Source organism: Mycetomoellerius zeteki, unplaced genomic scaffold, assembly GCF_001594055.1.
Source record: "Mycetomoellerius zeteki isolate Tzet28-1 unplaced genomic scaffold, Tzet1.0 scaffold1, whole genome shotgun sequence".
Classification (NCBI taxonomy): domain Eukaryota; kingdom Metazoa; phylum Arthropoda; class Insecta; order Hymenoptera; family Formicidae; genus Mycetomoellerius; species Mycetomoellerius zeteki.
The window spans coordinates 193,337-213,882 of NW_017255910.1; the positions used below are offsets into that span (position 1 = coordinate 193,337).

Here is a 20,546-nt window from a genome sequence, read left to right on the forward strand (position 1 = left end):
GTAGCTGTAAAAAGTGTCCAGTTTGGATATAATAATTCAATTGTTTCGATTATCTGTAAGGCAATTAATTGTTACTTCAATTAACAATCCAGATGATATCTTAGACAATTTTTGCTAATCAAAAATTGTCTAAGATATATTCATCGAAGTATTCGTAAATAAAAGTAATTTTATCTATAAAGTAATTTTACCTGGCATATCCTGTATAGAGATCAATGGACTTTACAAGGAATATTATAGATTTCTTTTGCGCGCGATCAGTTGACGATCAGTCCCGTTTATTGCTCGAGGCTATCCGTGCGAGACGTAATCGCGTGCTTGATGCAATTTTCTGTCTAACAGTACAACATGTCCATCCGAGTATGAATACAGCTTTCAAGTAATTGCAAACCACGAGAGAAACGAAGCGAGACACACACGCATTTCAGATACATATTGCTTCCTGATTTAATTAACTGACATATTTTGTCCGCGCAATTTGAGCCTTATCAGAATAGCGAAAAAATTACATTTCCTTCTTTATGTTTATAATTGGAAAGTTCGATACTACACAAATAATCGTTGCATATTATTTACCAATAAAATAATAATATTTTATTCATTGACATGTGAGACTTCGATTATTGAAACTGCCATGTGTAATATGCATATCTGCTTTCCTTTAGCATAATAAAATTGTTAAATTCTCATAAAATTGTCGCGATTCATTCATTCATCTCGCCGGATTTCTAACGTCAAATATAAGCATGCATAGTAAAAATATTTTGTATTTGTGTTAAAATCGGCCCCTGTTAAAATTTTGTGTTGAATTTTTAACATATCCGAATGTTAATTTAACTTAATATGATTATATTATTTCAATAATATTTTATGTTAAATTGATATTCAAAATTTCTTAGTGTCAAAATAACACAATTTATGAGTAAGTGAATAAATAATATAAAAATAATATTCACAGAAAATTGAAATTCAATAAACAAAGGCCATAAAGCCTTTTTGACCTTTGTTTATTAAATTTTAATTTTTTGTTGATAATATTATGAAGCTGGATTTAACATACTGTTAAAATATAATAATGTATAATATACATTACATAATAGGTACTGTTAAAAAATAATAATGTATTTTAAAATATAAATTCTAAGATAAATAAATAAAATACGTGTTAATTTAATATATCATAAATTTTAATTTTATTGAAAAATGTACTTCCACAGCTTGCTTAAAAATTACGGCAGTGTACATTTGTTGTATTAATTTGTTTATACAATATTTGTGTCATTTTCTAACATTTTTATCTTGTGCTAAATTGACACAAAAATTTCAGTGGACCTTTTAGGAATTGGAGATACGTGAAATGTGTTAAATTTAACACGAATTTTCCAACTGTGTGCATGACTCCAAACGTTAAACGCAAAAAAGGAAATGACGATACGATCGATAACTTTTAATGAAGTTCAAAGATTTCCTCGATTTTTCATATATCCCTCAGAACGCCGTTTCACTTTGGAAAACTACATCGCTCGTTACGCCTGCCGATATGTTTGTTCGTGTGTAACGTTGATCGCCTGCAGGCTGCGGTATAGTGGCGTCTCGCATCCAACTCCCTGACGGGACAACTGATGCGTTTCCAATACGGTTGCCTAACAGTGGTCTTCAATGCCAGCGGGACGAGCCCGCAGATCACAAAGTATACCAGATAGCGATTACGTGTCTGTCTTTTTTTCTCACAAGGAAACCTGTTCTTCTTTGCGCGATTTGTTGATGCGTAATATTTCAAATAGAGACTCTTAAAGTAAAAAAAACACATTTTATTCCACCTAGGTCTGCAATATTACATGAGTCAATGTAATAATAATGTATTTATTTACATATTGTTGATGAAAAATATGCATCAAACTTGTATATTACTTTGGAAAAGGAGTGTAGCAACTATCTGAAAACGTATTATATAAGAACACGTGTCTGATAATATATAGCCTGGTTTTTCTTATCTGTTATGTTATAATGCCCTCATTGCGAAAGGAAACACTTGCGAAATAATGTATGTATATGTAAATACCATGGTAATTATATTGCATATATATACAATATATATGAGAAGATAAAATCATCCAACTTTACGTAGAAATTAAGACAAAAACATTACGTGCAAAATGTTATGAGGAATTAAGCATTTTACCCTGTGAAATACGATTTAAAAAACGGAACTTCGTAAGAAACATCTTCACCGAGACCACCGCTGTAACACGCTCTTTGTAATCCGATTAACGAATAATTGAGGAAACTCTGTTTAGTAAAGGATGGCAAGTTCCGCTGGGAAAACATGCTCCGGGAACGAAGAAGAAAATTTACAAGGATAAGAGGAACTGGTCTGTACGAAACTAAGAAGGGAGGCGTTCAATTTAGATCGCGATTACGTGCGTTCATACACTTACGGCGTTCGAATTCAGTGTATTACCTTGTAACTTCCGAGATTTTCGATGACGCAGGGTAGACTGACGTCCCTTCCCAGCGCCACAGTGACATTTGGTATCGGCTCGGCAAATATCGGTGGGTCGGAAAGCGCTGCAACACATAAAGAAGTTACATTAGTTATAAGTACGTATCGACAAGTAACATAACAATTACACTATTTGACAAAATAAATCACAAGAACGTGATTTAATCATTTCCAATAGTCTCTCTCCAATAATCTTTTGAGTCCTGAACACGATCGCATTTATTTGCTCTACTATGTCACAATTTGCTCTACCGTGTAACAGATTTGCTATTAAAGTTGCAAAAAAGTGCTTTTTCAATGTACTTTGACATATTATAACTACAACATATTACATACGCAAAGTGTTAGAAAAATTTTATATTGCAGTCAAAATTAAGTAGATGTGTGTGTGTGTGTTAGAACTTTCAATCTTTGAAAGGAGTTTATCGTGTGATTAGTTATAGTTAGATTTTTGTGATAATTATGACTTATACATACTATTATTAAAGACTGTCAAATATTTTTTAATTACATTATTTAATTTTTCTTAAGGATTCTAGTTTCAGATCGTTGAATACTAATTTAATGCCAAAAAATTTATAAATTCAAAATGGTGGAATTAATATAGTAGATGACAAAATTAAAAAACGTTCGAGTTTTTAGAACAATTTATGTATAGTGAATTTTCCTATAATTGAATTTATTAACTTTCACATCAGATTAATATTCGTCAATTTGAAGAAACTTTAAATTTAAATAATTAAAAATTATATTTAAGTCTTCTTAATGGTCTATATCTATAAATCACAGCTTTAACGCAATAAATTACATTAATCATAAATTTTTTTTAATTGACATAACAGAAATTCCTTTTAAGAATTGAAATCATAACAATACTTATATACTTAATTTTAAACACAAAACTTCTTCAACTCTTATAGTTATAACAATACAAATAATTATAATAAGCCAAAATGCATAACAATGTATAGTAAACCGATATACGATACCGATGTACTTGTTATTTTCATTTTTGCATTAAGAATGCTACAACCTTCGATGACTTTAATTTTGACAAATGTTATACAGGACATGATCCTGAACAACATTCAAGAGGTTTTAGTCGATCGGACACCTTGCGTAATGCTAATGTCGGCGATACTATAACTTTCAAGTCTTATAACCTATAAACTATGTTATAGCGCTAGTAGTGAATTGTGGAACACAGCCTTCATAATGCGAATTCGCACGGCGATGAGCGACACGAAATATAATTGATGACCGTCGAGCTGCCATAAACAATAACGCGATTAACTTATCCTCCTCTCACCGATATTTTAGTATATAAAGATATCATTGACGAGGCGTCAATAAAACGATAATTGTGACTGATAAACTCCTGATGACCAAATATAAAATTCGTCGCGCTCGTATTGGCTCGTGAATTTTTCATCTTTGAACGGCTGTTCCGTTGAATTGTGGTCGTCGATCAGTGAGATCCGTTCGAAGATAAATTAGCGGGAAAAGATTACTCGTTGGGTCACATCTATCGTGTCACTTCCGAAATCCGCGAGATCATAACGAATGGCATCGACATATTCAAAAATATTTTTGCAACCGAAATTAAATTTCGCATGGAAAGAACGATTTCGCTCCAGTATCTATTTAAAAATTTAAATAGATACATCTCTAAATAATTCATATTATGCAAAAATTATTATTAATAGATACTTTTGTCGAACTATCAAAATATTATAAATATATAAGAAACTCATGTATGATACGCAATACTGTAAAAAGTGAAAACATTTCAGCAACCAGCTTGAACGTTCTACGAAATTATTTTTATAATTCCAACAGAATTATTTTCAGATATGGAAGAGAGTGGGGTGGTGGCATTCACTTAAGAAATTTTAATAATATTTTCATTTAAAATTGATTTTTTATCAAATTTGTTGCAAAGACATACAGTACAGGATAATAGCTTTAAAGAAAACCATTAAAATAATGATTAGACATATTAAATTTTTATTTATCGATGTAAAAAGATATAGTTGTTTTAATCGGTATAACCTATCTGTGAGGGGTCAGGGGGATCAGACTACAGGTCATTATAATCGAGGTGAGATCATGACAATTATGTCCATTTTGGGCATTTCAGTTGCAGATCATGACAATCATTTTTAATAAATCAATTATATGAAAAAATTCATGTATTAAACTATTTTTTAATTAACAATATTAAGAATGTTTATTTTAGACCGCATATGTGAAGAACATAATCAATATTAGAAATTAAATGCCTATAACGATCGAAGCTGGATCTTTAATGCTCAAATAATTCAATGTAAATTATAGAGGAGAAGGTGGTATTATGGCCAATGTATATTATGATTCATTTTTTCTTCGAGTCATTATGCAATGTCGCCATATTTTTATTAGTAGTATTCTAAGTAATAAATATTTCGTAACTTTGAGTCCAGAATCGATTCAACAACATTTTAACGAATGTAATTGTCAAGTTTTAAACTTAAATATCGATTATTAATAAAGTTATTGTGTAAAATGTAACTGGGGTGCCATAATACCACTTTCTCTTCTATACATATATACTATAATATATGTATTAATACATGCATATATGCCATATTCGTAGTCATTCGAACTGCGCGCCGAATTAGTTTGCCGGACTTATAAACGCAATTAAACTACTGTAATAATATCACAAATTAAATTAAATTGATAAGCAATCTTTAATAATAATTTGATGCTTAATCAAACATCATATTAGCAAGATGTAAATGTGCTGAAAAACTGTAAATAAACTTATTACGAAAAATATTATCTATTTTTTAATTATAATAACACTTTCAACATGCATTGTTGAAAATGCAATTATAAATTATAAATTAAAAATTATAAATTTCAATTATAAATTATGCTATACAAGTTAGGAAGTATATACATGGGTATAACCTAACCTTTTTCGCGGCGCACGCCTGAGTGCCGCGATCCGCGCTGCATGATTTTCATGACCCCGATCGTCCGCGTAGTAAAAAAACTTATAGCAAATAAAAAAAATGGAGATAATTATATTCAATTTTTTTTTATATAAAAGTATGCTAAAAACGTTATTATAATATCATTACTTTTTATATGAATTATTACTGAAAATTTTCATCGAATGTGTCTTTTTTGTAGAAATTCATATATGCTTAATAATATATTATTTTAGATAAACTTTATATTAAATAAAACATTAGATAAAAAGAAATCTATATTATTCGCTAGAATTCTCATAATTGAAGTGATCGGTTCGATCCGCTGAGCGTTATGACCCCGTTCTTTCCTACCTAGCTGAATTTTTAGACACTTTAATGAATTTGTTCTTTCAGTGCAATTGCATTTTTTTCAACCGTCGCGTCGTCACGGTATGGTGCAACGCTTAAGTATTTATTCATGCTTATTTATTCATGCCTGTAAAATTATTTTAATTACAATCTACTCGTTTACATTTTTTTTCATTAAAAATTTGCTTATTTGATTTCATGCTTACCATATAAAGAACACTTATTAGCATCAAATGTACGGATTAATTATTCACGCTTGAACGAACAATCCGATTTCATGGATTTTTATAATGCAATATATCCTGTAATCGTATTAATAGATTGCAATTATGCATACATATAAGCTATTCATATAATACAAATGATAGCTGAATGGAATGTTGGAAAAAATGATGATGCATGTATGGATCGAAGTTATATATGATACGTTTCATTAAAAGTCCATTGCATTTTGATCATCATTATATATATACTACTATCAAAATAAAGTCATGTGTGTTGTCATACTCGATCAAAAGATGAAAGATTGAAAAAAAAAATATATATATACAATGTGATCAAAAAAATTATATATATGTATATTATATATATTTAAAAAATATATACATATACAATGCGATGAAAAAAAAATATATATGCAATATACTGTATTTATAAATAAAGCATATATTTTATGTATCTCACGTTATTTCACCAAATATTGTCAAAGCTTATGCGATATTCGTGGAATATCTCGTAATACTTGGTCCACTCGTTGGTGCGAATTTTTACGAATATACACCTGTACTCGGAATACGACCAATTATCATGCAGACAGGGGCATCGCGGAATTCGAGTTTAAATTTATATAGCGACGATACTTCTCGTTTAAAGTTGAACCAAAACGCATATATCGTTACAACTGCGAGACTGAAAGTGTGCTCGTAGAATATTAAACGTACAATATTTTCATCATTATTATTCCCGTTGTGCCAGCGCAAACTGGAATATTCAACCGATGCCGCCGGATAATCCTTCATATTCTTTCGCACTTTGCGTGTAACCGCAAAAATCGCAAGGTATTTGTATTTATACAATGCAGGGGTGGGGGATGCGCATCATCATGCACCAAAATTTAAATAGCATCGCTCGAATCGTTTGACGAGCAACGGAAAAAATTTACTCCATTCAGTTGACAAACGTCACACTCCTGACTTTCGTTTTAATAAACGCATCAACGTTTTTGGTACTCGTCAAAGGACGTTCTGTTATGCTCGTGAATACGCGAAACCACACGAAGTTTTATCACAAAATAAAATAGTAGGATTAAACGCAGGTTATCAAATAACGTTATCAAATAACGACAGATCAATTACCTTAAATTACGAACATCTTGTGCGTGGTATGTTATGTTAGTTATATATGAACCTTTCCAAAGTAATGATCGACAATTATTTTCCATTTTTTTTCCTTTCGTTGTTTAGTTCAATAAAAAAATTATTTTATTACGTGTGTGTTAGTCAAATTAAAAATTCTCAATAAATGTTAGATGTTATAATATAATTCGCATTCAAATACTTATAAACGTATTCGTAATGAAATATTTTTAATAAATTGATACAATAATTAAAACAAAAAAAAAAGGAGATAATAATTAAGAAACTATAGCTATATTATAATAAAACGATCATTCACAATACTGTCATTGACGTTGTGAGCGAAACACACGTTTAATGTTGCTTGTTGGCATGGGAGGAAAATCGAAGGTGCTAAAAAGAAAAAAAGTAACTGATGCCGGAACGTCCGTGACAACTCTTCTGAGGAACTTTTGGAGCTTGTGCACTTGAGAGTGAAGTAGGAGGGTAGTTGGCTGACTGCTCAACCGGAAGAGGGCAGCCGTCAATTCCGGTCGAAGACTTCGTACTGACCGGAAGTCCGTGCACTGACATACACCAATGTGACGTGCGACGTCTCGGCGAAAACCTGACAATCCTAACACTTCGAGTTTCGATACTGTATTCACTATCATGTTTTTTGAAAAACGATTTACGATAAACGTTCAGATCCGGATTTGTTATTTTCTTCTTTTCATGGTGGAATACTCTGTTATTAATCTGCTATTAAAATATCGAAGCTCATCTTTCTTTATATGCTGGCAGGAAACGACAGTTTAGCACGTCAGCAATATTAACAAGCTAAATATTTTCAGTATTTATTACATTACGGAGAATTTTTTTGCAAATTTATTTGTTATAAAAGAGGAACGAGCTAATTTAACTAAAGCAAAAGACTTCCTATAAGGGATTTGTATCGTATAATATTCCATTTCTGACTGAATCGTATAATATTTGTCTAATATATTAAATTATTTTTATATATATGTATACACACATATACACATTTCATGGCAAATTTTTCTCATCTAAAGGATGATGTAAATAGTAAGTAAAAAGACTTGAAAGGCTGGAAAGTATATTATTGACGCATATTATTGACGCAATCACTTGTTAAATATAACGTATCGTTTTTTACTAAAATGTTTTAAAATGTATAATAAAAGAAATTAATAAAAGGATATAGGGAGTGCTCTGAGAAAAGAAGCAGCGCGAGTTATTTTAACGCGAACAGAGTTTTCGGAAACTTTGCGCGTCTCTGGTAGCAGGATCGACTACTAGCTTTATGGGTGGCCAAAGAGAATGCTCTGGAAAACTTCCGAATGGTAGACTACGGCAAGGTCGAGTTGCGAATTCAAATTATTATTTAGTCGAGAAAGACAAATTACCCCGGCCTTTCTGATGCTGACTACTATGAATGTTGTACTGTACGCGAGTAGTTTAAGCGAGGCAAAACCAATTAAAGTTACCAATTAAAAAGCTAACGTTGCGTGAATACTCGTGCAATAACTTAAATCATCTAAAATGTCGACATTTCATTCATAAAATGTTACATATTAAATGAAAATGATTCTTGAATTTTAGTGACATAAATTAAAAATTAAAAATATTTATTACTTTAATTAACCGTTTCTGTCAATTACGTTATTGATTTTGCCATCTTTTTATAAAACGAACAACTCAAGAGAAATAAATACAATAGGAAAAAAATGCGCGACTTTTTGTCCATATATTGTAGTTGTCCACATTGCTCAACGGTATAACAGATTTTTATGGTATTTAGATTTTTAAGTAATTTTCATGATATAAATTTAGACATACCAACGATTTTTTCGAATTTGATAATTTTTAACTCTCATAAAGATAAAATGATGATGAAGTATACTGAACAATGTAACAATGTAATCGAAACTCGAAGTGGCTCAATTAAATAATAATAATAATATTGTATATTTTTGTATTATTTATTTTTTTTTATTGATTGAAATTTCTGTATAGACATAAACAAAGCAAAGAAAATTAGTAAAATATATAATTAAAAAAAGTCAGTTTTTATAATTGTTACGTCCAGACGTAGTGTGCCCGATGAATAAAAAAAATTTGTAATTGAGCTCCAAATTTATTCATAATTTTCATTTAAAAAAATGTAATCATATATTCATTCAAAATTTTGGGTTTTCAAAAATATTTATTCACAAAAAAACTATGAATATTTAACGAGTATTCATATTCATTCAAACAAAATATAAACTGAAAAAGAGAGCTGCAATAAGCGCGCGCAATTGTCATCCCTTAATTATAATTGGCATTTTGATGCCTTTAAGTAAAAAAATGAATTTTATTTATTTTTGTCATTGAAATATTCAGATTTTATGAAAGAAACTTAGAAATTTTGAAAAATATTTTAGAAAGCAATACATTTTTTGTTTATAAATATTTATTTAATAGAGCGCCATACATGTTCCAATATACTTCCGGTTACATCACAGTAATGTTATAAACACTATAAGATATCTTGGACATGTTCATTATAGTCTGAGGACATTAAATTCCGAGATATATTATTTATTCACAATAAAAATATCTTTGTTTAACCTATAGGTTAAACAAGAATGCCTATCGTATAGGTCGCGGTGTAATTGCAGCCATATTGTTATTATAGATTTCTGTTTTCTCTTGTAGGTTTACAGGCTATGTGCAGATAATACAGAGTACAAGTGAATACGAAACAAAAATATTCGTAATCATATTAAAAAAATATTCATCCAAATGGAATGAAAAAGTATTTATTCGTTTCTTGACGAATAAAAAAGATGTGTATTCGAATGAGTTTTTTCAATCATTTTTTATTCATTTATTCGAATATTAGGTGTATTCACCGGACACACTAGTCCAGAGGACTCCCACGATTCTTTCTTTCGTGGAGAACTGAATTTCCAATAATCGTTATGAGAACCGAACTAAAATCCACGAGAAAAGACTTAAATAGTAATAAAATCTTCCCTTTTAAGTAAAGAACCTAGTACATCTGCTCTTCCACTATCATAACTGTCATTCAAAGAAAAATAAAAGAAAACGACGCACGTGAACTGTAAAAATGCCGAAATCTCTTCCTCAGACGCTACGGTTAAAGGGATAATAAATATATCTATTAGAGGGACGCCGCTGGCGCCAAGATATTTTCTAAAGGTCAAGTCGCGGACTGGTTCCTACGGATCCGCAATCCGCAATCGTAAAATTGAAAAGCGACACGCAACACTCGAGGGGAAGACATTCGTCCCTAAAACTATTTTAAAATATGAATTATTTGAATTTTAAACTAAAAGTATGACATTACTTCTTCTTCCAATTATATCCATTATAAAAATAACAACCAACGCATTTTTTTAAAGTCATAGAAATCAGAAGTGAATAAAATTGTAATCGATTATTGTAAAATAATCAAAATAAGATAATCAATTTTTTGTTCTTGGGCGAGAATATGATGTTAAACCAAGAGATAAAATTAAAAGCCGATGAAATTGTTAAAAGTCAAATAATTATGTTTCGGGGCAGTCTAAAAAGAAAAAAATCTAATTAAAAAAATAATAAAAAAATAAAAAGATTCTAACGTAATTTTAAAACTGAAAGAAAAAAGAAAAATAGAAATTTAAAATATAAACAATTAGTTAAATAATAAAATTAAGAAATTACAGAAAATGTGTAGAGAAACCGTGATATAACCACTTCCTTGCCTTCTTTTCGCGAGGCTACCATCAAACTCATATTAACCACTGACCAATAATTCTACTAGTTACTTCGCCATAAATTGAATTGTATGCGACTTTACTAAGATTGATTGGAATAATGTGAAAGTTCTGGAAGTCGAGAAACATTACAACAAGCGTTTATTTGCTGAAATAATACATAGTATAAACAACCAATCAAATGGGCTTAACATAAAGACGGACACGGATGGTTTAAACAAGAGCTACATAGAAATCCTCAATAAATTGTAATAATATGTTTGTTTCTTTGTTCACATTGACCACAATGTCACTGCGTCAGTTATCGTTTTAATTTAACGATTTTGACTCATTATAATATACGTCGTTTATAAATAATCTATATTGTAATTGTTATTTAAAGTAATCTCATTTTAAGAAAAATTAGGACATTCTGATCTCAAAAATAATTTTTTTATTCATATAAAATTAACTTTTTTTTAACTTAAGTTAATTCAATCTTAATTTAACTTTTATTAAGTTAATCTTTTGTTCCTTTAACTTTTAACTTAATTTTATTAATTTTATAAGCCATTAACTTTAACTTAATTTAGTTTAAAAAAACATTCTCTTATCCAACCCTGGTAATAAGAGATACTCGACGTCACAAGTACGTGTTAATATTTGTTATGTTTCTTGAATACGTGACAATCGAAGACAATAGTCCACAGCTGTGAGTCGTATCAGTTATAGTCCACGCATGCTGTTACTTTATTCTGAGTACTAGAACACTTCGCTGCATGAATATTAGTATAAATAGACTTACAAATAGTGATATTCGAACAGTATGCTGCGGTGCATTCCAGAAGTCACAGTAAATAAGCCGAATATGTTCGCAAATAAGATAATATTCTTCGCGTAAATATATCTACTATTGTTCCAACCTGCATTTAGTACATTTGTATACCGCATAACGCATCTCGCAACGGATAATTTCTGATTTCAAGGTACTATTTTCCCTTTTGTTTTTTATAATAAAAGAAAGTTGCCGATATACTGACATAGGTTACTTTAGGAGACCTATGTCAGTATATCGGCAACTTTCCTTTATTTCTCATAAACTGATCTTTACACTTTATTAATACTGATAAAAACATAATCTGTTTAGATGATTAAAAAAGTAAAAACCTATAATTTTCATATATTTATGGCTGGTTTCCGTAAAATTAGTTAAAAATTCTATAAGTGTGAAAGTAAAATTCTTACGATTTTCTTTTGCAAATTACGTAGTTTAAATAATAGTTGTTATGTTACTGATAATATTAGATCCTTTTACATGTTTGTAATTTCCTAAAACTATTTTATATTTTTCTTTCTTTTATTATTCCTATACTATAGTCTTAAATATAAAATTATAGCCTAGAAACTCTTTTAAACACAATAAAAAGTGGACAATAAGAATAGAGAATAAGGGTGAGTTCACACAACTTGACAAAAAACAGAAAAGCAGTAGCCAATCAGAACTCGCGCTAGTAGACAGTTTCGGCTTTCTGTTAGCTTACTGCTTAAAGTACTTTCCTATGACAATCGAAATTTCGAAAAAGGGAATCTCGAAAAAGTCGTACGACCAATCAGAATCTTTTAAATTTAGCACACTATATATAAACTAATAACTTTGATTGATCGTTTGATTTTTCAGAGATTCCGTTTTCCGAAATTCCGACTGTCATAGGTAAACACCCTTATGCATGTGTCGCATTGGAGATTAAGGATTGTGAATTGAAGTTTAGAATTCAATCAATCAGACAATTTTAATTTTAATCTGTTTGATTCTTATTGGCTGAATTTTTATCCTCAATTTGCAATCCTCAATCTCCAATGCATAGTGTGACACGGGCATTTCTGCTTTTCTGTCATGGTATGGGGTGCGGTCCACTTGGCGCCACAAATGTTTTGAAGCGTTTGATTAACCAATCGAAAGAAAGAATTTTACTAATTGACCAATCAAAAAATGCTTCAAAACATTTGTAGCATCAAGTGGACCGTAACCATGAACTCATCCTTATAGAGATTTCAATTTATCATAGCGAATTCGATTGAACGCACTCAGTGGACGCACGCATTGGACTCATATTCTGTACATGTCTACCAATAGTTGTCGGTATCGTTAAGTAGCTATACAAAATATGAATCTCGATGTTTGTACATTAAACCCGTTGTACACAAATTGATGTAAAAATATGTGTTTACCATTTGATTTGTTACCAGAGATTTGTTAAATACATATTTCTATGATATATGTTGCACATATTGATATCGTTTCCTTTGCACCATTAGGGAATCGTAGATAGAGCTGTAGAAAAGGTTCGTCGCCGGGATTAAAAATTCATTTTGTAAGTGAACAAAGGACAATACATAGGAAACATTACAAGTAACAGAAAATGTTATATTTATTTATTTCAGGTTTAGTTGTAAAAAGAAAAATTGTAGGAAAATTATTCCAATCTTTAGTCAGATGAAACATATGTAGCACTTTCTGAAAATGGATGTTTGCTTAGTACATTATTTAAATCAGAGATCAGACTATCCACAGTAATGTTATATAATAAGCTTTCATACTGTCCTTCTAGAATTTACAATCGCCAGATAAGGATATGCCACCACATTATAAAAGTCTATATAACGTTTTCCATCCGAAGTATTAGAGAAGACCTGATTGAAAATAACAAATATAACTCAATGAATCAGAATATGAATCATACTGAAAAAAAAAATTAAATTTTAAATACTTGTTTAAGAAGTACCAACATTTACCAATAAAGAAAGATAACATTTAAATCAAGTTAATAATTTTTGTATCAAATAAATATTACGTTTAGTAAAAAATATTTAGCTAAAACTATTTAAACAGATATTAAGATTCACCGAAACGAAGTAAGCGAAATTGTATAAAAATAATATACAGATCTTTCTTTTCTGTTCTTCGTCGCACTGGCGATGTAAACAATTGTTGGTCCCAAAAGGTTGTCGATGCACAAATCCACAGCACAAAATGTCTCATCAACATCAGTGCGATCAATTAGTTAACAATAAAAATATCGTTACTGTAACACTCACATGTTTTAGCATGATAAATCGTATTTAATATATTTTCGATATAAATTGCTGCGCTTACAGGTAGGTACTCCCTGATATGTATATTATTTCAGCTAAATTATTTCGTACAAGCACATACCGCATAGTTTTTGGACTATTTTAGACTATTTTAGAGTTTGCAAACTCTAGAGAAATTAATATCAAAATAGTTTTGGAACTTTTTCGTCCGCTCAGTGTCGCGTTTATAAAGTTTCATTAACGTGATATAAATCCATACATTTAAGAATTGTCACGGTACAATTTATCGAAGCAAATTATTGTTATTACGTTCTAAATTTTTCTGTGTCACGCGTCTTTACGCAGATATATTCAGTATATTCTCGATATAATGAAACATAAAAGTTACTGTGTCAGTGTCATGTATGCAGATGCGACCTGAAATTATAAAATATCCGGAATTGTGTGCGTGCGTGCGTGCGTGCGTGCGTGCGTGTTGAAATCGAGTTATAATAATAATTTCCTCAGAAGAGAAATCGCAATAATCGCACTTTAATTACAGAGTCGAGCATTTGTTTACAAGATATTTCCATTTAACGCAATGTCGGATTCCGCGAACCTTATTTTTCCACTACCGAGATCAGTCTGGGTTAGGTAGGATGTATTGTATGATATCTACGCTCTGTTTAGCCAGTCGAGTTGCAACTTTCAAGGCAGCAAGTTGTAGTGCTAGTGGCGACCATCGCGAGACATATACGTCCTGCGAGACACGAAATGTCGCTTGTTGTACGAGTGATGCGACCTATCGAGACATGTAATTTCGTAACAACGTGCAATCGGTTGCAAAAATGTGCTTTGCACCATAGTGAAACGTCAAGGACATGGCAACAAAAAATGATTTATTCATGACGCGATAGGACCGATCGAAATTAATCCAAGGAAAACGCAAGGTACAAATTGCCGAATCGAAAATCCCATCATATGACACGAGTTAAATTGCACGTAAATGCGAATTCGACCGCGAATTATAATAGCGACGCGATTATGCAACGTGATGGCACGACAACCTTCGGCGCTCCATTTAACCGCTTTCCGATTATCATTAGTCACATCGCTTCGAAAATCGATGATACTGCGAAAAAACTTACGATAATGTTAATTATTGGCTTATTACATGTGTGTTGAACTTGTACAAAATGACGGTGTAATCTATCAATGTTAACGTCGGCTCTTAAGGATTGATGTACTACGGGAACCGTGACTTCAAATTACCAATATAGAACCTGCTGCATTCATGACGTAATGTCAATGAAAAAATGTTGGCAATAGTGTTAGTTACGCCATTAAATTGAAACTCAATCGATCAAATATAATCACGGCAAATGGCAATGAAAATTTAATTATTTTCCGTGAATTTTGAGAGAGTAAAGAAATGTGTATAAAATGTTTTCTTGACAGAATTTACTTCACGATTAAATTAATATGTTGAATTATGAATATTGTTTATTTCAGAAATTTTATTGGTACACTATTTTATACCGTAGAAACCATAATTTAAAAATAAACTTTATAATTGTGATAAAATTATCGAAACAGAAAAATTAAGGTGATTTGGGGGAAGTTAAATCTTTGTTCTTGAATAACTTGTTAATATTATTGAATTAAAAAAACGAAAAGGAAAGAGCTACGAGCCAAAGGTTTATCGTTATAATTTGAAAATTGAAACGTTAGTAAATAAACATATCATTTAGTTAAAACATTAATGTGCCAGCGAGAGATAAACAAACAAGACAAAACAAACGTTTCGATCCCTGTTGGATTATTATCAATATTAACAAAAAAGTAACGGTGAAAATATTACAATGAGGATATAGATGTCAATATATAAAAATATAAAAATATATAAAAAAATATACTTCGCTCTCTCTCTCTCTCTCTCTCTCAAAAAAAACTCTCTCTCTCTCTCTCTCTCTCTCTCTTTCTCTCGCAATATTAACGCTGTCAAATTTTAGCCTAGTTTGTAGTAGAATATATAATTAGAATGTTGGTATCGATTGTAACAAAATTGTGTTCTTCTAGTTATGTACAGAATAGAATTATTGTTTCCGTTAAAAAGAACAATTATAGAGTAATATAATATAATAGGATATATACACACTAAGAAACATCAATGGAAATTAACGTTGTACAATGTACAATCATACATTATATTTAGTTAAAGTAATTTAGTCGCAGCTAAATTAAATGAGAATAAATATCGTAAATAGATGTTAGTAAAATGTGAATCTCAATCAATATAAAATATATTCCAAGCGCAGAGATTTAATTTTTACACAATGCGACGAGAGTGAAAAATAATGTCATTTCTCTTCAATGTTCTAAGACAATATAAATTGACATTCAAAGCAAGAAGATAAAGTCGATGTGGTAGAATAGAGGGAAAGGAGAACATAAGAGGGGAAAAATAGAAGAGGAAGAAAAGAGGGGGGAGGGAATGTAAAATAAAAAAAAGAAAAGTAATTATGAAGGAGAGAGAGATTGTATAAATCTGTAGGTAAGATTCTGATAAATAACGATTCGGTATCATTTTGTTTATTAAGACCTTGTTTTTGTCTTTTAATATGAATCATTTCAGATATCAATCTTTTGTTGTACGAAGATTCGCTATCCAAAATTTTCACTTCATTCCATCTTGTGGTCAAAATTAATACGATGATCGGTTATGACAGTAGGAGAATCAGTCTCTTTTCATTGATATCTGAGATGTGTTTGCGTAATCTTGTACGCAATTTTCTTTTAGTCTGACCAACATAACTAGCCTCACAATCATCACAAGAAATCTTATATAAAAGAGATACTACATCCAAATTAATAAAAAATCTTTTTGCTAATATATTCCTGTTGATCTAGCATTAAATAGCATCGATAGGAGATGGAATCATATTTCAGCGAAGACAAACATATCTAAAGACGAATTTATTATTGCAGTTTATTTAGCTTTATTTTAGATTCAACTTTTTTTGCTTTTAACATAAAACTTATAAACAAGTATTTGGTACTCCAATGGGTTCACCGTTATCATCGATAGTCGCTGACATTGTAATGCAAGATTTAGAAGAAATAGCAATCAATAAATTAATAGTACAACCTTCGTTTTATTTTAGATATGTTGATGATGTAATTCTTGCATTTTCATCGAATTAATGATACACTGAATACTTTTAATTCTTTACATATAAGATTACAATTTACTATAGAGGTTGATACAAATAACAGATTGAGTTTTCTTGACACGATGCTCATAGATAATCAGAGAATTATATTTGACACTTGTCATAAAAAGACATTTTCGGGAAGGTTCCTTAATTTCCATTCAAATCATCCTGTCTGCTACAAAAAAGGCACAATCATTAGTTTTATAGACAAAATTATTCACTTGTCACATTCTCAGTTTCAACAAAAAAATTTAATTGACGCTGTTCATATTTTTCTCAATAATTGTTATCCTCTCTCTTTCATCTTCTCTACAATTGAACAAAGATTAAAATTCCATATACATAACAAACATATTAATGCACGTAATGTACATGTTAAAGATAAATATTTCACAATTCCTTACGTCAAATCTATCTCCGAAAGTTTCCTACCTATTTCTAATATCTTTCATTGCAAACTAGCTTTTTCCATCACAAACACGTTAAAAAATTATATTAAGAGAGGAAAAGACAAATTAGAGTTACTTTCTAATCAGAACGTAGTATATAAGATTTCTTGTGACGATTGTGAGGCTAGCTATGTTGGTCAGAGAAAGAAAATTGGGTACGAGATTACGCGACACATCTCATATATCAATGAAAAGAGACTGATTCTCCTACTGTCATAATCGACCATTGTATTAATTTTGACCACAAGTTCAGATGGAATGAAGTGAAAATTTTGGATAGCAAATCTTCGTATAACAAAAGATTGATATCTGAAATGATTCATATAGCTATTAGCATACTAAATATTACAAAGAGCATGTTTCACGATCTTTTCGTATTTCGTATAATCTTTTCCAATCGACATTCGCACGAACATGTTCATCTCTGTCGATAACTGCGCAACTGTTTACCACCATGCTTTCGTATAGTCAGTATGCGCGTTCAATAAAGAAACTATAAATAAAGTGGCGTCTTCTCTCCTGTGGCATCTTCCCTCGAATTATCTTATATATTCTCGTTCTCGAGAATACACAATGTGTAATCACGCATATAATTAATACTAATAAAAAATTAAATAAAATATATAATATACATATGTGTATTATTTGTGTACGGCATTTATAATATTTGCGCACAATTGTTCTAATTTACTTGTAATTACAACAAATTAAAATGAGATTTGTTCTATTTTAATTATGCGACTGACAAATAATTTTGTTTACGCTTTTAACAAATAAGCAGAGTATAGCGTAAAATTAATCATTAACTATTTAATTCTCTGCGTTCATCATTCTAACCACCTTCCGGTTGGTGCAGTCCTCATTATTGTCAATTAGGATTAAACGGTTCAGTTGTGTATTTGCCTACAATATTAACTCACTTACTGCGTATTAAATATTGTAAATGATCGATACGTCCGTATAATAAATAAATAATAGTAAATTTTTACGTAAAACAAATATCTGTCTCATATAAAAGCAGAAATAATGAAAAAGGCAAAATTAATCTCGACATTAAGAAGTTTACAGAAAGAATAATTTTGTTGAAGTATCTAAAAATTTAGATAGATACAGATCTGAAAATAATTTTGTTGGACCATCAAAATAATTATATAAGAAACTCAAGTATATGATGAGCAATGCTGTAAAAAAATTTGACATTCTAGCAAATAGTTTGAATGTTCTATATAATGCAACAAAATTTATTTTCAGATCTTATCTATAGCTGAATTTTTAGATACTTCAGCGAAATCATTCCTTCTCTGTATTTAATATTCGATATATTATACATTTGCGAGTACATCCTCTCTCTGTATCGTTATTTTTATGTATTTAATAATTTATTAATTCATTTATTCATTCCTAGCTTTTCATCACTCATAGTTCATTGCATATTAATCAATTAATCCATTAACTATCTTGCCTGTCTTAAATGTCCATTTAAAATGCTACGTACTGCATACAACGCAACTGCGATGAGAGATTAAAGCACGCTCTATACTGCAAGTAGAGAAAAAGACCATTCATGTTGGATATCATAAGAGAGCAATTTTTAATCAAACGAAACCTCGTGTTCACGTTTCCCCACCGTCCTGATACCCGCCTACAGACAACGTGAGCGGATAGAACATCTATCCCAAAAGAACATCAAACAATTTACGATCTTTTGAAAGAACTCGATTATTCATCCATGAAAATTTCTCCTGTTTCATCGAGCTCTTTCATCCCAAGAGTCGTGGCGAATTAATCGTCCGTCCTCTTGCACTAGTTGCATCTGATATCTCCTTGAAGCTTAGAATACCTCCAACATTTTGCTTTTATTCTATCGCCTGCTTTCTACTTACCAAATTATGTATGTATGTACGATATTGAATTACGTGTTTACAATTTTAATTTTGATTTTTATCAGTGTAACTGTTTTTATCTCGTTAATAATCAAGACATTTATTTTTATACATTTTTCTATTTATACAGGGTGTCTAACAACTACCGCATTTCCTCTTAAGAACATATTCTTGAGATAATTTTGAGACGAAAATCCTAATACAAAAATGTCGAGGATATAATAGTTTTTGAATTATAATTGGTTAAAGATATTGTGTAATTCGAAAATTAATATAGCCTCGATATTTTCGTATTAGGATTTCATCTTAGAATGTTTAAAAGAATCCAGAAATAATAATAGAGGCTATAAAAGTAATTTAAAACGGTTTTTTACTTATAAGCATTTAAAGTTAGCTTATAATTCAAAAAATTATTTTAGCTTCGACATTTTCATATTAGAATTTTCGTCTCAAAATTACCTCAAAAATATGTCCTTAAGTGGAAATGCGGTAATTGTGAGACACCCTGTATTATCATTGCCGACGAAACAAAGAAAAAAGATAATTTATTTCAAAATAAAAAAAATAATTCATCATAAATCTTGTCACAAATGTATTATACTTTAAATCAATACAAATACGTTCTAATTTTGTTTTATACAGATCGCGTAAAATTGAAGGAGATCACGTAAAATTGAAGGAGAATTTTCTTGGACTTCGATGCAGATCATAGCAGAAATACTAATTGGAGATAAGTGTGAGCTGATTCTCTCATACGCACGAAATACAACCTATTATAAAACATGTGAAACGTTTCCTCTAGAACTGCAATACATTGAAGAATCTGCTACATATATTCCTATAAAGAGAACTCTTTGTTAAATATAAATATATGTGTACATGATATCTCGGCGTAAGACACATGATTGAGCATTTTGATCATTAACAAATAGAAGTACGGAAACAGCATCAAATAATAAAGTAATTATCTTGCCTAATCGCCCTTATTTACTATATT

The 20,546-nt window shown here is 30.4% G+C and overlaps 1 protein-coding gene across 1 annotated transcript in view; it reads right to left on the reverse strand.

The window, feature by feature from the left end:
- LOC108731098 (lachesin) overlaps positions 1 to 7,840 on the reverse strand; it is a 123,435-nt gene extending 115,595 nt beyond the window's left edge. Inside the window, exons 1-2 of the mRNA XM_018461195.1 lie at positions 7,601 to 7,840; positions 2,462 to 2,632 (exon numbers count right to left, since the gene is read on the reverse strand). Coding sequence (XP_018316697.1) covers positions 2,462 to 2,632; positions 7,601 to 7,840 — 411 coding nt within the window. The remainder of the gene's footprint in view (positions 1 to 2,461; positions 2,633 to 7,600) is intronic.
- Between the last annotated feature and the right edge of the window lie 12,706 nt (positions 7,841 to 20,546).